The sequence below is a fragment of the Panthera tigris genome, chromosome F2 (assembly GCF_018350195.1).
Source record: "Panthera tigris isolate Pti1 chromosome F2, P.tigris_Pti1_mat1.1, whole genome shotgun sequence".
In the NCBI taxonomy this organism is placed as follows: Eukaryota; Metazoa; Chordata; class Mammalia; order Carnivora; family Felidae; genus Panthera; species Panthera tigris.
In genome coordinates this window covers 78149387-78169002 of record NC_056676.1, presented here as the reverse complement: position 1 = coordinate 78169002, position 19616 = coordinate 78149387, and the positions used below count along the sequence as shown (strand labels likewise).

The 19616-nt window shown below is 51.5% G+C and overlaps 1 protein-coding gene across 1 annotated transcript in view; it reads left to right on the top strand.

Annotated features, from left to right (window-relative positions):
- Positions 1-19616, top strand: part of COL22A1 (collagen type XXII alpha 1 chain) — a 257921-nt gene that overhangs the window by 163762 nt on the left and 74543 nt on the right. Inside the window, exons 34-40 of the mRNA XM_042973098.1 lie at positions 374-427; positions 1173-1226; positions 2490-2543; positions 4077-4130; positions 7048-7152; positions 8388-8432; positions 14785-14862. Coding sequence (XP_042829032.1) covers positions 374-427; positions 1173-1226; positions 2490-2543; positions 4077-4130; positions 7048-7152; positions 8388-8432; positions 14785-14862 — 444 coding nt within the window. The remainder of the gene's footprint in view (positions 1-373; positions 428-1172; positions 1227-2489; positions 2544-4076; positions 4131-7047; positions 7153-8387; positions 8433-14784; positions 14863-19616) is intronic.

The window sequence follows — 19616 nt, the reverse complement described above, 5'->3', positions numbered from 1 at the left end:
GTGTTCTGCACCCCACGCACCCCCTGCCCCGTGCACCTGGTTGCAGGGCATCCAAAAGCCGTGTGACTGCATGTCTGAACTGCATGGTCTACTCACAGGATCCCCACTAACCGAATCCAGCCCCTTCCTCCTTCCTCACAGCTCCAAGGATGTCCCCACCGTGGATCCCATACCAAACCCACTGCACGTGTCCCCACCCCACCTGCTAGGAACCAGGGTGACCCCAAGCCAGACCCACTGCCCTTGTCCCTGCCCCACCCCACCTGCTAGGAACCAGGGTGATCCCAAACCAGACCCACTGCCCGTGTCCCCGCCCCACCCCACCTGCTAGGAATTAGGGTGATGACCTAGTTCCTTGATGGTTCCATTGCAGGGATCTCAAGGCCATCCTGGAGAACTGGGGCCTCGGGGACCCATCGGAGCGCCGGTAAGAAACCCTCTCTCCGACTGTGGGCTCTGAGTTGCAGAAAACCCTGCCCACCCGCTGTCTCTCCCTGTCCCCAGTGGCCCTGCCTGCCTGGCATTTTGGGGCAGCCCAGAAGGGGGCACTACCACAGATGCTGTGAGCCCAGCACCCCCAGGGGCCCTCACAAGGCACCCAAAATGCAGCTCTGGGGGTGGGCGCTACCTCTGGACCCCTGGATGGGGAAGTGATGCTAGGACACGGGGTGGTTCAGATGCAGGAAAACCCTCCCACCCTCCCCTCTGACTGGCGGCTCTGGTGTATCTGCTGCTGGTGCGGATTGGCATTTTTATTTTGTGGTTATTTTTCTCTGCTTGAGCTCCTTAACTGCCTCTCTCTCAGGCACGTTCTCTGGAGAGTTCCCTTTGCACTGACCTGTCTGGGCTCAGATCCCAGGGGTGCCACTGGCTGGCTGTGTGCACCTGGGCCGCCCTGTTCCTCTGAGCCTCGTTTACATAAGGTGTCTGTGCGAATACCTATACCCGGGGTGGGGGTGGGGTGGTGAGGCCGGGATAAAATAACCACAGGCTGGGCTCCAGCGGATGGACAGACGGCCAGGAGGTTGTGATTTCCACGTGCTGTGGACTCTGCTCCCTGCCCAGTATCCATTAATGGATTCCGATGAGCAGGGTGTCCCTGAGATGGTCCCACATGGGGACAAGGACAGCTTCCCCGTGATGTCTCACTGCCCCCTTTGTCTCCCGGGCAGGGTGCCAAGGGACAAGAAGGCCCCCGGGGGGCACCTGGAGCGGCTGGAAACCCTGTGAGTCCTCATGCACTTCCCGGGGGGCCCGCAGAGGGAGGCTGGGCCCGCATGTGCCCTGGGCTCTGGGCTGACTGTAGGGAAGGGCCGAGTGGTCGGCCAGGGCTGGGCACCTTGGAGCAGCAAGGACCAGGAGCGACGTCCTGGTCTCTGCAACATTATTCGCGCTTCAGGGCTTTGTCTGCAAGCCCAGCCCGTGACAGGAGTGTCCTTCCACACGTGTGGGGGATGCACACAGGGACACACAAACACCCCCTCACACTTGCACACATTCTGAAACCAGGGTGCACCTGTACTGTGATGCACACGCCCCTACAGAAACTGTCAGCACGCAGGCGTGACTAGGGACACATGTAGACAGGTGCCTTCATGCACAGGCCTTCTGAACTCTCTGCCACTGTGCCTGGTCTCCCGCGGGGCCGGGATCTCCGTGGGGTTGGCGCTGGTGCCCCCGGGCTGACAGAACCACTTGTCACGATGCCACTGGGGGAGCAGACCACCTCCACACCGGCTCTCCCTGGAGCAGGAGTGGAAGTGACCACCCCTTGCTCCTGGGACAGTGGGTTAGATGTACCCGGCTGTAGTGTGCTTGCATAGCCCAGGCCATCCGTGCACGTGGCCGAGGGGAAATGGGGTCAGCCAAGGGCGGTGACCGACATGGATGTCCCAGGGTGGGGGCAGATGGCAGGCTCCTCCCTGCCAGTCGAGAGAGCCCTGGACGGGGTGCAGCCTGGAGGGAAATGGAAGCTGCATGCAGGCAAGGAGGCCTGGAAGGTACACGAGGAGCCTCCAGTCCTTGGAGAGTTCCCTGCTTCCCCATCTCCATGGTGTCGACCCCCGCACCCCCTCTCGTGGAATCTTCGTTAACCATGAGTGTTGCATTCGAATCCACTTCCTCCAGGAAGCATTCCCTGATGCATCCGTCAAAGTGAACACGCACACACGCATGCATGGGCACACTCACACGTACACGTAAACACACATGCACAACACGCACCCTCCACGTCTGCCACCTCCGTGCCTTGGTCTTAAGGAACCTCCTGTTCCCCACGTGCGTGCCAGAATGCACTCACTGGAGGTCTGGCCAGCGGGGCACCGCACCATGCACGCGGGAGGAGGTCACCTTCCCTGTGGAGGGAACTTCGGGCCAGGAGCAGTTCAGCGAATTACCGTGAACGGAAGAGAAGGCGGGTTTACAGACACACCGGGGAAACCACCTGTAATCACTACGTGGGGCCTTTCTAAACTTCTGCCTCTGCATAGGGCACTCCTGGAGCTGCAGGCCTGCCTGGTGCCAGCGGCCCCCCAGGAAGCGCGGTGAGTGATCGGGGGAGGGCCGGGGCGCCGGCGCGGGTCGTGGGTCAGTGCTGCCCACCCACCAGCTTACCTTCTTTCTCCTCCCTGCAGCCCCGGGGGGTAGCCATCCTTCCTCCCACTTTACAGATGGAGAAATTGACATCCCAGAGAAGGGCACCTAGAAAGTCAAGCAGCCTGAGGCTCCAGGTCGCTCATGAGACCGCCAAGTGGTAAACAGAGCTGTTGGGACTGCAGAAAACCACAGAAAGCCTCTAAGGGTCAGGCGTGTGCTAGTCGGCCCCCGAGTTTGCTGTTAGAAGAGACAAAACACACCTGAAAGGTGCAAAGGGGTCCTGACCCTTAGGGTCCCTCTGCAGGTCACTTCCCGAGGCCTCTGCTTTTCACCTTCTAATGGGAGAGGGTGGCTGCCCTGGACGGCGGCTAACGGCGGTGAACAGCACCCTGTCCCAGATGTGTGGAGTCCCCTCCCGCGGGGCCCCGCGTCTGCTGACGGGCTAGCTCCGAGAGCCGCCGTAGACGATTTCAGCTTTAACGTTCCGCCATAAAACACCCGGTGGCATCTAGTCAAGGGCAACAGAGAATTTGTCTTCCTAAAGTAGATTGAGGTCAATCCTGTTTGGTCATCATCAGCCTCTATGGATCATACTCACAGCACTTTGGAGGACAAGTACGGGGCATTGTTACATGCCAGGCTCTGTTCTAAGCACTTTACGTGTGTTAGTTCACCGAACCCCTTCGACCCTGCGAGGTGGATATGATCACCGCTTCCATTTTGCACGAGAGGAGAGGGAAGCACAGGGAGGCTGAGTCGTGTCCTTAGTGGTCGCCAGGGATGGTGCTGGAACCTCTCCCCATTTCCCTGCCTGCTGTCTGCTTCCAGGGACCAACCCTGCGTTCCTTAGCCTGAGGGTTTTCTCTGGCTTTTGGAGACCGCATTGTCCAGCCATAGGACACGTGGTTTTTAGCACCTCCGGAAGCAGCCCCTAGCTGATGGCTGTGTGGACACCTGGCTCCTTCCCCTGGGCAGCTCCGGAGGGCGCGTCCTGCCCTGGCCCCCTAGAGCGCCTGCAGGACTGAGCTCCAGTCACATAAACACGTGCTATCTGCCCATCCGCCCCATTCTCACTGCTCTGTTTCCCTACTGGGGTGTCCGTGGGTCGTTTGCACTGAGCCTTGTCTCAGAGTCAGGCTCTAGGTGATGTCAAGGACACAGGTGGAGCGGGTCCTTGATGTGGAGCCTGTGTCCCTAGGTCACCCTCAGCCTCCCTGGTGTCCAGTGTAGGCTGCACCCTGCCCTCTTGAGAGCCACAGTCCAGGGTGGGGCAGACGTCCAGGCAGACTGGGCTCTGACACAGGGGTGTATGAGCAGATGCGGGGTGGGGAGGCAGGGAGGAGATGGCCACCCTCTGGTGAATTGAGTCAGGGATGGGGAGCCCATGGGCACAGAGCTGTAGCCTTGGCATTGGATCACCCTTCTCTGGGGGTCACAGGCCATCTTGAACTTGACCATGTGAATAACCTGTCTGTTTTCAGGGCCCACCTGGCATCAGAGGCCCCCCTGGAAAAGATGGGGAGCACGGTGAGAAGGTGAGAGGGGGCTTGTGGTCAGCACGCGGCATCTGTTCTCAGCTTCCTTTCTTTTCAGTTTATTTATTGAGAGAGAGAGAGAGAGCAAGAGAGTGAGCATGAGCAGAGGAGGGGCAGAGAGGGACAGAGACAGAAGCCCAAGCAGGCTCTGCACTGCCAGCACAGAGCCCAGTGCGGGGCTCCAACTCCCGAACCGTGAGATCCTGACCTGAGCCGAAATCCAGTCACTCACTTAACCGCCTGAGCCCCCGGGGCACCTCCACATTCCCAGCTTCTTAAAAGGCAGCAAAGGTGGAGGCAGAGGGGAGCTGCTCAGCCCTGGGTTAGGGCACTGGGGTCAGAAGGGACTTTCCAGGCGGAGGAGAGAGAAGAGAAAGCTGTGCGGCCCCCTCTGGCCAGCTCACGGCAGACCTGTATGTCGGATAGGGAGACTGAGCCTCTGAGAGAGCAGGAGATTCTCCCTACCCCCCACAGCGAGGTCTGCCTGACTTCAAATCCTACTTTCTCTCAGTTCGGTACACCAGCGTATCCATCCCATACCTCGTGTGCACACTTAAGCCTTCCCAAGTATGAGAAAGAATGTTTATTTATTAGGGGCAAGAGAGATATGGTGTCTGCACGAGACATCAGCACCCCAGAGGCAGAGGAGGAAGGTGCCCAGCCTTTCAAAATCGGGTTTCACTTGCCTTCTAGAGCATGCCTCTGGGGTTTACTGCTGAGGGCCTGTGGCCGGCTTCCAGGGCGTGGAAACCAGGGTTCTGAAAATCTCACACTCACAGGACAGCGACCCCCACCACAAGCACGCAGATAATCCACCTGAACGTCAGTGTGCCAGTGTGGATACGACAGATCCCGGGTACCATCCGTGCACTGGGATTTTCTCATCTGTGAGACGAGGACAGTGACATGTTGGTGGCAGGGTGTGAGGATTAAGTACCGAACTGGCATGCTGGAGGGCTCAGCACAGGGCAGGAGAGGAGATCCACTGTGGAGCCCGCCCTGCCCCCCATGAGCAGTGTCATGTCCAGGACAGGTGTCCTCTGAATGGCGGACAGTCCACAGGGGCCCCCTTTAGAACAAGTGCCTCAACGTCTTGATCCCGATCCCTTCGAGTCCACACTTCACCCAGGACCTTTTAAAGGAGCGATCATGTTGTCTTTTCCATTTGGGCAGAATTAACAAGAATAGATGTTACATTTACTGGATTTTAAAATACGTGTCGCAGAGAAAAATGGTCAGCCAACCTGTGGAACATATCTTGAGTTTTCGGAGTGTTGATGATAAGCCCTATAATAATCCTTATGTGGTGCAGGTGCTAATTTTTGTTTGGAAAGAAAATGCCATCGTAGATGGTGGCAGTAAAAGGAGAGCACCCAGAGGAAGCCAGGGGAAAAATAACCCTGGCCCATCTTCTTTGCTTTGCTTATACCACGTCTGAAGATTGGGCTCTATTCTGGACACGTTGTAAGTAGAGAACTGATGACCTGGAAGGGGGTGACCGAGGTGCTGGAGGCTTTGAGGTCCATTTGAGCCGAGGAGTAAATTAGTTGGCATATTCACCACCAGGGGGCGCCAGACACCTCTCCTTGGCTGAGCGGGAAGCCTGGCCTGTGGGCCCAGGCCCAGGGCTGTGCTGGGAAGGAGACCCGAGTGGTCCGCAAAGAGGTCAAAAGTCGTGGTGCCAGGACATGCTCTTCCTCTGTGTCACGTGTCTAGTGACTGGCCTGAGGTTTGGGGAAGCCGATCCTGCCCTAGGCTTGCATGGAAGTGCCCTTGCTTGCCCCCCGCCTTGGTCCTTATTGCAACCCCTGTCCATCAGGGAATGTCTGGAGGCATTCACACCGCAGCTCAGCCCAAGGGAGCCCTGCCCTGGAAGAAAAGCCCTCGTGGCTCCACCCACACGCCACAGCCAGGGATGCCACATAGGGCTGGAGACTGTGGTCCTGATGGGGAGCATGTGGGTGTGCATCGGCACAGAGAGGCTCGAAGCCCAGCTCCCTCCCTCCCCGGGTCCTGAAGCTCTCTGCCTCTGGTTTCTCCTCCCCTGACTTCAGAGCCCTGAGCAGTGCTCCTATCTCTGAAGGCCTCCACTGTGAAGAGGGATTAGATTTTGTCCGCGGAACACCAGGCTTGAGGGTTGCATGTCCAGAAGACCTGAGACGGCACTCTTGGCTGAATGTAAAAGACACGTGTGAAACAGGGCTGCCCAATAAAGGAATAAGGCCTAGGAAAGTGGTGAGCTCTCTGCTCTTGTAGGAATTCAAGCAAAAGTGGAAGGACCTCCCACAAGAGATGCACCGGATGCTTTCCCCATGGCCCTGGGTGGACAACTGGGCTCTAACACTGCAAATGTCCTGTCCATTCCCAAGTCCTGCCTCGTATTAGTTTACCAAGTCTTCTGTAACAAAGTGTCACTAGCTGGGTGGCTTACACGACACAGGTGGACTGGCTGATCATTCTTACCACGTCTGGGAGTCCTAAATCGAGGTTTCAGCAGGGCCGGTTCCCCTTGAGGGCCACGAGGGAAGGATGTCTTCCAGAACTCTCTCCTTGGCTTATTGATGGCTGCCTTCCCCCTGTGTCTTTACACTGCCTTCCCTCTATGCTTACCTGTGTCCAAATTTCCTCTTCTTACAAGGACACTAGTCATACTAGATGAGGGGCCGCCCTCCTCCAATATGACCTCAACCTAGCAACGAGTTGCCTCTGCAAAAAAGATCCTACTTCTCAACTGAGGTATGGGGGATTAGGACCTCAGCATAGAAATTGTGGGGGACCCAGTCCAACTTATTATATATGTCGTAGAGAACAGTCAGAGCATCGCCAGGAAGCCTACCGGTTGGCTGGCTCACCCACCCCTGAAAAGCTTACCTTCTGCACGTCATTGATCCTGGAAACTGTCCACCTGTCTTCCCAGGGAGCAGCAGGTGAAGAAGGGAGTCCAGGACCAGCTGGTCCCAGAGGTGATCCTGGTGCTCCCGGGCTCCCAGGGATACCCGGACAGGGAAAAGACGGAGAGCCGGTGAGTGTCACAGCCAGGGCGTTTCTGTGCCCATTCGACCAAGCTAGAATTCAAAAAGACAAGGGAAGAGGGGACAAAAAAAGAGAGACTGACCGACTCTCAAGGCTTAAGTGAGAGGGTCCACATAAATCCGTGGAGCATGGAGCCAGGGAAGCGTTTAATTATATTAACTGTGGTCCAGGCACTCAGCACCAAACATTTAATCTTAACTACCCTGGAAGTGAGTGCTTCTTTTTTTTTTTTTTTTTTTTTTTTTTTTTTTTTAGCCCATTCAGACTACTATAACACAATAGCTTAACTTAGTGGTCTCTAAACAACAGAAATTTATTTCTCACAGTTGTGGAGGCTGGAAGTCCAAGTTCAGGGTGTCTGCGTGGCCAGGTTCAGGGCCAGAAGACCCATTCTGTTTTGAGTTGCAGAATGCCTACTTCTCATTGTGTCCTCACATGACGGAAGGGGTGAGGGGTCTCTCTGGAGCCTCTCTTATGAGGACACGAATCTCATTCTTGAAGGTTCCACCCTCATGTCCATGTCCTGAACACCAAAGTCCCCGCCTTCTAGTACCATCTCCTTGAGCCTTAGGATTTAACCTATGAATTTGGGGAGGACACAAGCATTCAGACCATAGCAGTATTATCACTCCTATACTATTGATGGGGAATATGAGGTTTGGGGAGGTGAATCACTTGCCAAAGTCACAGAGCGTGGCTGTGAACCCACAAGAGACTGGACCCTCGCCTCTTCCTCCACTCTGGCTCGCTGGCAATACATGCAAATGTAGAGTTGTGACTTTAATTCTGGCCGTGCATCTGCATCATGCAAAACCCTCAAGCCTGAAGTTGAAGATTCTTCTCATTGGCTCCCCCAGGTCTTGAGGTCATGGTAGACAAGAAAGAGACCAGGCTTTGGAGCCCATGGGCTCTGCTTTGAAGCCTGGCCCTGCCTGTCCTTGTGGGAGCCTTGAGTAGAAGGATCTTAAGTAGGAAAGCAGTCTAAGAGAAACTGGGATTTGCTCTGGGTCACACGGAGGCAAGGCAGTAAGTGGCAGGGTCAGAATTCACACCCAAGACACCTATAGCTCAGAAACCATCATTTCTTTTGTAAACAACAGGCCACTGTGAGACCCCTGTCTCTCTCGAGCCCGCAGCACAGGGCGTGCACGGCTTGGCTTGTGGAAGATGGTAGATGTTCATTTGTGGTCCTTTCATTGTCCTCATGTCATTCATTTCCCCCAGGGGCTTCGTGGGCCACCCGGATTACCTGGACCTCTAGGAACCAAGGTAAGTGTTTATCCAAGCAAATCATGATGCCATGGGCTGTCCTGCAAAAGGGACCGTGCACGATTGTATCGTGAGCATCTCTGGTCACTTCTCAGCTCCACAGTTAATCACATCTGCTTGACTGAAGACTCTACAGGGACACTTCCCTGAAGTTATCTTTACACTGAATCATTCATTCGTTGACTCATCTGTGCCCCGATCAGCAGTGAGTGCATTTATGAGTGTATCCGTTGCTCACATCCACTAAGCTGCTGCCACATGTTGGATCTTGAGGTGGGCCGTGGGACGGCACTGATGTATGTGACATGTCCCCAGCCCTCTGACAACTCACCAGCCAGAGGGGAAGGCAGATGAATGAGTAGGTAAAAGCAGACTAGTGCTAGGATAGAGGGAGGCTTGGGGCATAAGGGAGCTCCAGGGAGGCTCCCCAGCCCAGCCTGGTCGGACTGGAGAAGGCTTCATGGAGGAGGTGATGTTTGTCCTGATTTTAAAGTGCTTGCAGCAGTTGGAAGGGGAAGAAGTGAGGAAGGGGTTCTCTGCAGGGGTACTTACAGGGGAGAAGACACTGAGGCAGGACTGTCCCACTGAGGCGGGAATGTGTTCAGAGACCAGGACGTACTGTGAATGCACCCACCTCCAATGAAACATGGCTTGACCAACTCAGATGCTTGAACATAAGCATGTGGCGAGTCAGTCAATGATGGATGGACATTGAAATGTGTTTTTTCTTGCTTCAATTTAACATACATATAAAAGACCACATTAAAATCTTGTATAATTATTTTTTTAGCCACTTGTGTGTATTTATGAAAACGAATTTTAGTAATTCTTCTTGTGTGCCTTCAGTGCCATTTTCTGTCACACCCAGAGCCACTGTCTTTTTTTTTATAGTTTATTTATTTATTTTGAGAGAGAGTGTGTATATACTCGCATGACTGGGGGAGGGGCAGAGGGAGGGGGAGAGAGAGAATCCCAAACAGGCTCCATGCTGTCAGCGCAGAACCTGATGTGGGGCTTGAACTCATGAACCATGAGATCATGACCTAAGCCCAAATCAAGAGTTGGATGCTTAACCGACTAAACCACCTGAGTGCCCCCCAGATCACTTTCTGAGTCAGCCAGCACTTTTCTTCAGCACACCCCCATGCGTCCCACCTGTGTTAGGATATATCACTTCTGGAAGCCATGATGGGAAGATTTATCCCAAGCCCCAGATCCCCATCCATTTAATGGTAACTATAGTTTTTATTCTATAGCTGTTATCTTTAGGATCTCAACAACAGAACCACAGAACGTGTTGCTTCTTAAATTGTATGTACATGGCTCATTCACAAGAATATCCAGGGTAAGAAGTTTGAGGCCCTCAAATAATTGCTGCATCTACATTACACATCTTTGCTGCATGGTTTCCCTCTATTCAGGCAGGTAGCCTCTGTAAGCAATCTAAGCTTGCACTGATGGAAGTCATGGTCACTAATGTGTATCCTCTGGTAGCTATTTTGTCATTTGCAATGAAAGAAAAGAGAAATGGGAGTGTTCTTGGGGTGATCTGAGCAAATATATGGCAGCTCCCTATTTTCTGGAGAAAAAAAAACCCAACCTTGGAGACAACTTTTCCTGAATTTGGAGGCATATAAAATAGTCCCATGTGCCTGGAGTAATGGGCACGTGTGGAGAGGAGCAGAAGGCAAGACCCAAGCTCTGGAGGATCTTATGGATCAGCCACCAGCCTAAGGCATGCATTTGAGGCTGCCGTGATGTGCTGAGCCCCACATCTGGGTGGCAGTGCTCCTGTGCTCTCACTTTTCTCCCTAACAGGGAGCCTTCAGCCCCTTAGAAGAAAGGAAGGCAAAGGCACCAGAAATGGCTTAAGATGTCCTTTTCCTGTGATTACTATTCATGAGTTTAATAAAATCTGTCTGCCAGGCAGAGTTTGGGGGGAAATCGATGATATAATACAAATAAAAATAGTTGCCTGACCTTGTGCTGTCAGAGGTACATGCTCAATAAACATCAGTGATCTTTGGGGTGCCTGGGTGGCTCAGTCAGTTGAGCATCTGACTCTTGATTTCGGCTCATGTCATGATCCCAGGGTTGTGGGATCGAGCCCCATGTTGGGCTCTGTGCTGAGCATCGTACTGCTTGGGATTCTCTCTCTCCTTCTGTCGCTCTCCCCACTCACACACACGCACACACACTCTCTCTAACATAATTCAAAATTAGTGATCCTTATTATTAGACCACCCTGTGGAGTCAGCTTTAGGGTGGCAGCAGGAAGATGGGGACCTTCCTATTTCTAGAGAGCCCTTATCTATTTCTGCAGCCATGTTGGGAACCCACATGGAAGTGGATGGAGGCAGCACTGAAGAGAGAGGCAGGCTGAGGCTCCAGGTGAGGAGTGCAGAGAGCCTTGACCTGGGGTCCACTTGACCAACCAGTGTCACCTGTGGGTGACCCAGGGTTAGACATGGCATCCCTTTGGCCAGATGTTTTCTCCTATTTAAAATGTGAGGGATGGAAACAGATGACCCATTCCCATGTTGATATTGTATACATGTATAAGTTAGAATATTGTTTAGAAATAAATATTTCCATACTTAATTGGCACTGGGAAGGTAAGTTTGAATTCAAGGACGTCTTTAGTTGAAGAATGGGCTGTTTGTGGGTTGGAAGCAGGGAAGGATGAAGAGAGATACCAGAGAGCGCCTGCTGAGTGCCCCCGCTGTCCATGGTGCTGACCAGAAACCCCTGGCTGGAGGAGGGGAGCCATATAATGGTTTTCAGGGCAGACCCCCTTCCTAATTACTTAAACTGCAGGAGGGTTCTTAAAGAAGCCTTTCCTTTTCTTGGGTGGCACTCATTTCTAGCAAAATGAACAGGCTTTGCCTTCATTTTGTGGGTTAGGGTCACAGCTCAGTGACCTACAAGATAGATGGCTTGAAGCAAGTGGTTTACTCTTTCTGAGACCCTCTTGTCCTTTTCTGTATAAATGAGTAAAGCATATTTAACTCCCAAAGGGCTCCTGTGGAGAGAAATGATGTCATTCTCCGTCCACGACCTGCACTTACTCATGCATTTCTTTCCTGGACACTGTTGGACTGGCCCAGAATGTCCTGCAGCCAAAATATTTTCTAGAGTCCCTATCACAGATTCTAGCTCCTGTGCCCCCTTTGTTTCTTAATCATAAGGCTTTTTCCTTTAGCTGGCAGGACATTAAGGCCTTTTGCTCTTTTCTTGGAGCCTTTTTCTAAAAGTTTCAGTCCATTAAGCTGTAAAGTGTTGTTGCTTTGGGGAAATGTTAGCATCATCATGGGCCATAAACACAGGAAAGGAACCAGGTCTGGCTACCTTGCAGAAAAGAATAATCAGAGACTCAGATTCCAGGCTGGGCTGAGTGTTCCCTCCTGGCTCTATCAAGCTCCTTCCTCTTAAAATGTTGATTTCGGTCAAAGGCAGAATTTAGTACCTGACAAAATGTTGGCAGTGATGGATTCACTCATTCCAGCACTCAGGAAATAGCTATTAAAGGCTGCCGCTGGTGCCAGGTCCTAAGCTGGGCACTGTGGATGCAAAAGTGTATCGACCTTGTACCCAACACAGGGTCTGACTCATTCTAGGTACTGGACAAATCCTTGTTCAATTAATGGGTAGGTGAACGAATGGGAAGTTTCTACTCTTAAGATACTTACGTAGATGCCAGAGGGTCAGACAGACACAATGGGAGAGCAGCGTATTAAGGTTAACGAAGACACACGCAGACATGGGCGGGAGGACAGACAGGAGGACAGGCAGAGGTGGGTTTATGGAAATAGGATGATTGGGCTACTCTTACTTGATGGGTCAGCGTTTGGAAGGTTAAAACATGAATGTTTGATGTGTTTAGCTGGCAGTAGTTAGGGTTTGCTGGTATGTAAGAGACAGCCTTGGGAGCAAGAGGGGAGCCAAGCTAAAACAAAATGGTAAGGCAATTTACATGAAACACTTTAAAGAGAAACCGAGATGCAAAAGGATATGGATTTCTCTGGTATTTACGTGTGTTTATTTTCTGTCTTCTAATTCCACTGATAAAGTAATAATAGCATGTTTATAATACTCAGTGTTAAATTGTCTCTTACCTTTTAAATGAGTCTTCGTAAGATACATGGGAGAATGTTCTCTCCCTTTTTTGTTGATTGACGAGGGCCCTAAGGTACAGAGAGGCTATGGGACTTACCCAGGTTCCAGGACCAGGTGGACATTGTCCTGAAACTGGACCTACAGTCACCTGACTGCCTGTTTGAACTCTTCCCATGTGGCCGTCTCATTGGTGCAGTGCGTCTGTGACTGACGCATCACGGAGTGTGTTCATCCTTAGTTCATTACACTTTTTCCCCATTTTTCCTTATTTCTGGACTTCCTCCCTTCCCCACCTTCCCCATGCATGCAGATTAGATTTTCTAGCCATCCCAATCATCTCGTACTTCTCAGAATAAGCCATAGTACATTTTTCTAAAGAAACACAGTGTTCCATCCAGGACTTCTAAGAGAATTTTAGGAGGGGCCTATTTATAAGGTAAGGGGGAAGGGGCATGGGGTGCTGTGGCTCTCCGGAAGCATGGCCTCAGTGGGCCTGGAAGAACAGTGGGTGCAGATGGTGTTACTAGAGAGAGGTTTGGGGTTCGGTTCATCTCTTGTGAGAACTTCACAAGTCCCGTCCCTCCTACTTTCCATGAACGGGATTTCTCTTCAGCATGTATTGGAAATGGGCATCGTTTGGTCTTAGAACCTATGTCACTGCTAGTAATAAACACACAGCAAACATTGGTCAAATGAATATAACTTTGGTATCTATCCAGGCAACAGACCTACTGCAGGAAAACTAATCATCTTAGAAACGTTACTTTTCTTAAAGGTCCAAAATGTGAAATTTTCCAATCAACGTGATGGTTAGAGGGAAAGCTGATTATTAATGGGATTTGTTTCATGCTTAGAAACATAAACCTTAATAAGCGATGTGTTGCCTAGCAATGTCAGGCTCCACCTCAAATCAGATCGGTGCACATTATCTCATTGGCTTCTCATGGTAACCTTCTAAAGCTCTTTTCGTTTGTCATACGAGTTAACTCATCCCAGGGATATTAAATAGCTCGAACAAGGTCAGCCACCATTTCAGTGTTAGGCTTGGCTAGAGTTCAGCTGACCTAATACAGGTGCACAGTCTTGCACAAAATTGATGGGGCCCTGTGTGTTCTGGGCCGAATTTATTTTGGGATTAGAAAGGTAGTAATTTGCAAACTCTAGCTGTAGCATTTACTGTGGTGTGTGGGCCAGCAAGCCTAGTCAAACTCTTTAATATTGATGCAACAGAAGCCTGGAAGCATCCATACAAAACGGGATAACTGAAGGGTGTGAGGAGCCCGTGTCGGCACCAGTCAGGCTTTGCCGCCAGTTGACTTAGGGTAAGCCTTTGTGTTCAGAGGCTGAGGATTTTGAAATTGTGGATAAAATGGTGTGGTTCAGTCTCAGCTTCCTTCTCCAGGAAGTGGCAGACATTCTTTCTTTTTTCTCTTCCCATCAAAGTCCAGAATGACGGGTGCGTGAGAACAGAAAGAGCCACGGCAGCTTAACTTGCACGGAGCCCTGAGCCAGGGTGTGCGTCCAGCATGGCGCTCTGCATGTGCCCTCTGGTTTTGTGAGCACGGCCACCTGCTGACCTGGCAGCTCCTGTTATTACCACCCCCCTACCCCCTCACCCCCACCTCCTCCTCCTTTGTAAATGAAGAACCAAAAGATCGGGGAACTTGTCACTTTCTTGAGTCAATAGTGAACGAGTGTTGGAGACAGAACTCCAGCCCATCCTCTATTGACCACTATTCTTGAAGGCAGTGGTTATAGCTCAGTCATCCTTGCCTCTCCCAACCCCTGGAAACGTGGCTTGCAAAATATAGGTACTTGACAAAGTATTGGTAAACTGTTGCCGATTTGGACTCTAATTGGAAATGTAGGTACATAGTAAAATCTGGGGTGTGGTCAGGATGGGAGCGTGATGAGGTCTGGAGAAGGCACAGGAAAATTTGGAACTGTGGTCGCATAAAGGGTGATCATCTTGTTACAACCACACTGGGAGCCATGGTCAGTGTTGGGGCATGGTACCTTGAAAGGTGCATGGTCACGATTGGTGGCTGTGCGTATGTGTGGTGGACCGGGTGGGTGGTGGGCTGCCTAGGGTCTGTGGAGAGACACGCGGAGCCCAGGAGGCAGGAGAGGTGTTGATGGATAGCAGTCGGGACAGTAGGAGGGGCATGATTCCTTTTGTACACTGGCTCTCTGCTGCTCGGAACTGACCTCTTAATCATATTTTTCCTCTTTCTAGGGGGACCGAGGTGCACCTGGGATCCCTGGCTCCCCTGGCAACCGTGGCGACCCAGGCATCGGGTTGGCTGGCCCTCCTGTGAGTCTTTATGTTTCTAGCACTTCCTCCCTCACCCTCAGGCCACACAGCCACTCCCTGCTGGCCCCTGAGTGAATGTATAGCTTGGGCTTTCCTGCAGAGACCCTCCCTTTCCAGCTAACCTGGGAGCGGTTCACGGTCCTCCAGTCCATTGGGACCTAGACCCGTCCACTGGCTTTGTTCTCAAACTTGGTGTAGTTCGTGTGGGAATAAGGCTTTGGGGAAGAACTGGACTTGTCCAATTGAAAGAGGAGAGAACAAAATTCATTAATATTAAAAAAAGATCAAAAATGACTCACTGGCCAAACTTTGCAAATCTGAGTTGTAGCCCGTGAACCTGAATTGACGGGGAAGGGGTGTGATGTGGGGGAAACAGCAAGCTCTCATGTACTGTAGGTGTAGTGAGTTCATTACCCCTCTTCCTCCAGTTAGTCTACAGGTGAGGACATGAATGCAATCAAGGACGGTTTTCATACAGTCTCCAAAATGGAATCTATGCAGTGGTCCTTAGATTGGTAGTTTGATAAATAATGCACATCAGTCTGGTGGATATGAGTCTACAGACTCCCTAGAGGTGGTGACTTTAGAGCTTAATCGAGATTGCAAGGACCAGGGATGCCTGCGCCTCCATCCAGGTGGAGGATAGCGGTCAATATTTTCAGCCAGCCTCCACCTGAATATCTTGAGAAATGGAAGACACGCTTCTTTGAAAGGTAATGCACCTGGATTTGGAATGTAGGCAACTATTTCTATAGAGAATCGACATTTATTAGAATTTTTTTTCCCATTGAGAGTAGGAATTTGGTCTTCTGTGTCTTCTACCCCTGGCCTCTGATTCTTCCCTTTGGTGTCAGAAAGATCACACCTCCTACCCCCTTGTACTGCATTGTAGCCTTCAGAATTTAAGGCCAGTTTTCAATCCTGGTGATTTGTCTTCTGTGTAGTCCCTTCTTTGCTACCAAGATGCACAGCACGTTAATGACGCACCTTAACATTGTATTGACTTTTTTCTTGAGAGCCATGTTGCTCGGCCCTCTTGGGCTGCTTTAACAAAAGTAATCATAGACTGTGTGGCTTATAAGCAATAGGCACTCATTCCCCACAGTTCTGGAGTCTGGATGTCCAAGATCAGGGTGCGAGCAGATTCATCGTCTGATGGTCCTTTTCCTGATTCATAGATGGCTGTCTTTTCTCTGTGTCCTCAAAAGGTGGAGGAATGAGGGACCTCTCTCCAGGTTCTCTTTTCTAAGGACACTAATTCCAGTCATGAAGCCTCTGCTCTCATTACCTAGTCACCTCTCGAAGGCCCATTTCCAGATACCATCATGAGGGAACTTTGGTTTCCATGTAAGAATTTGGGGAGGACATAAACATTCAGTCTGTAGCACCTGTCTTACTATTATTGAAAAGAAGCTCAAATACCCAGTCCTTTTCAAATGCTACTACTAAGCCTCATCATATCCAAACTATTCATGCATTGTTGTTACCCCTATTTAACCCAGTCTAACTCCACCCCTATTCTGGATATAAACCAGAGCAGCACATGACCCCAGTCTCTGCTTGGTTTTGCATTCAAGAACTACCGACCCCAATAAAAACCCATTAAAGGAACCCTACTTTTTGTCTCTCAAATAATTTGAGAGGAAATCCAGTTTCTTACCCACAATATCACTTATAAAACAGAAATTCCCTTTTCTTCCATCTGTGGTCCTCTTACATACCACCGTTGGTCTTGGGTCCCTCACTCTGTCCCTGAAATTCTCCAGGGAACCCCCCCCCCTCCAGCTTGCCTCATTTGCTCACCACCAGAAATGACCACAGCCCTTCCATCTCACATGGGGTGCGGGGCTCCTGTCTCCTTAAAAGTGCCTGAAACCATGGAGCAGGCATATGGAATCCCCTTGGGAATGTCCAGTTTTAGTCTGTCTTTCCTCCAAAGAAAGTCTCAGAACAAATCCTCCTGCTTCATTACATCAACCGTATCTTTTGTCTTTGGCTATTTTTTTTTTTTTTCAGTTTTTTGGTAGCTGGAAGGAACAGGGTTCAAGCGTTGTTATTTCTGAAACCCTCCTTCTCCTGGGGCCTGATCTGGAGTGAGGATTCTGCCTCATGTAGGAATTAACCCTAGAATAGAAAACTTTTTGTAAGGGAAGCTGTAAGGTGAATGTAGGGCTCTCCGTCACGTAGCAGGTCTCTGTAGATCCCGGTCTGTTCCCTACGGGCTCACCGTGTCAGGCCCTTAATCAGAACGCCAGTCAGTAGAGGGGGACATCGTCCACCCCACCTCCCGCTTCAGAGCCAGCTAAAGTAAGCCATGAAATATGTTCATGCCTAAGTGATTCCACCTGAAAAGTAATTGGCTGGCTGCAGCCAAGGGGCTATAAATCAACTCTTTATTGTCTTTCCTCTTCAACTTATTACAAGCTTCCGTGGCGGACAAAAGCTTACTGAATTTTCATAAATCCTGTCTTTGGCCCCTTGCCTAGGCTCTTGATGACCTGGGAATCTGCACAGAGGATGCAGGGGTGCGCTGAGAGTCAGGGGAGGTGAAGGAGGGGGTGATGCCAGGGGTGTGGGTTCACTAGGGACTCAGCTGCCTCTTTACAGGACCAGGGCCATTTGCCGAGTGGTCTGTGTCTGGCCTGGTGCCCAGTGTAGAAGCCTGCGTACCCACCGCCTCCTGCAGTCCTGTGAATGTGCCCTACCACTGGGTAAAAGCTGCCTTCTGCAGAAGCCTCTCCTGAGAACAGGGTTCAGTGCAAGGAGTTTATTTGGGAAATGCTCCAGAAATCACTACTTGGGGGGTAGCCTGTGGGGGAAGGAAGGGAAGTGAGGGAGACTGTGTTCACGAGCAGGCTTGGGCTGTGGACAACTAGGGCTTCCTTCTGCTGACAGCCCGGGAGAGGTGAGAGGCCTGGTGCATCGCAGAGTTGTTCTCCAATGGGGGTGGGGGGAAGGTGGGGGTGTATGTGTGTGTCCACTCCTGTTGGCCAGCGGGTGGAGGCTGCTCCCTGCGGGGCTGACTCCCAGGAGCTCTCAGCCTGCCCCGTCCTCAGGCCAAGAGTTGTCCTGTGGCTCCAGAAAGCCCGGGATGCTGCCAGGGGGAGGGGGCATTTGGAGAGGGGCGCTGATGGCTCGACTACATCACTGTTTTCCAGGTTAACAATCTGAGGTTCATGGGGTGGAGTGACTTGGCCAATGTCACATAGCTGGTCCTGTGCCAGGGCCAGGATGCACATCACCTCCCACATCCTCCCAAAGCAGTTCTCTTCGCCTGTGTCACCTCACCCGGTGGTTTCAGCAGGATGAGCGGGATTATCCATTTCCATTAAGCGCTCCCATTAAGGACGGATCAGCTTATAAGTTATTCTTCATGTCCTCCCTTCCCTGGCATTATGCTCTGAGGCCTTTGGCATCCAGGAGCAGTGCCCACCCCGCTGGAAGGGAGCCCCGGCTTTCCCTGCCAGCCTGTGCACCTCACTGGACAGGGATATGGGTGGCAAAGCAGCTGTGGGGGGTTTGGCTTCTAGATTCAAGACATTCACAAAAAACCCCTTTAATCTCCAAGTTGCCTCTGATCTTCCTTTAGCAAGGTTTTAAACGCTTAAAAACGATCCAGCTTAGGCCTGAGGGCAGATCACAGTGCTACTGAACCTCACCGAAGCCAGGAGCTCGAGGTCTGCAAGGGCGAGATTCCCGCTGACGACTGTGTTCCCTGAGACCCACGCCTTCTGATTCTGTCAGTTTCTTCATGGGTGAAGTGCCTGTAATTTCTGTAGCGGCAGCAGGGGTGTCTTGAGGTTACATCATGATAACATTGGTAATGACACCTGGCACCCTGCCTTTGACCTTCTGATGTCATAAAAATCCTCCCCCGACCTTTCCTTCCCGTCTGCAATCTTTTGTACCGACGCCCTCCTTGGTGTAGGTAGAGTCACATGTCAGTCAGGACTGGCTCGCTGTTAGGCTGACAGCCCGATGGAAGAAAGAAGCATGGAGCTGATGATGTGCAATAAAATGTGTCAGTGTCCTAACAGTTTTTTTTAACTCCCCATCATCTAGGAAATAGTATAATAAGACTAGAGATAAAAGCTCCTGAAAGGTGGCAGAACAGTAACCCCAGCGAGCCCGCTGGTTGGCCTCCAGGGGGCAGCAGTGAGCAGGGCAACCAGGACCTGTGGGTCCTGTTCTCCTTTTCATGTTCCAGTGAAGACAGAGAGGTAACACCACTTGCCTGAAGTGACAGCTGGGACTTGGCGGAGCTGGGGTTGGGCCCCGAGCATCTTGCCGCGCTCTGGGCAGGGTAGCGATAGTGACATGTCCATGCTCGTGAGTCTTCATGGGACAGCGTCTTCTCCGCGCACCGTGGCTTCTGAGCTACGACTCAGGAGGCTAGCGGTTGTTCTCTGCCCCTTTCTTTATGGAGGTACAGTTGCCACACAAGGTCACGTCGGTTTCAGGTTATACAGAAGCGTTGCGTTTTGTTCATGTGTCTTATCTGCCTGTTTGGTTCCGTTCCTTTGTGTAGGAGAACCAGAGAGCCACTCAGGTCAGGCCGTCCCAAGAAGGAGGCTGGCCAGTTTCCCTCGAAGGGAGTTGGTGCAGCCACGTGGCCACTTATCTGGCCCTGCTGGGGGACATTTCTCAGGCATTTCATTATGGGCATTTCTCAGTAGTTACCCCAAAGCTGATGCCCAGGGAATGTGCAGGTCTTTACTCACTGACACGCACTCCCATCCTGTTCTGTGCACAGG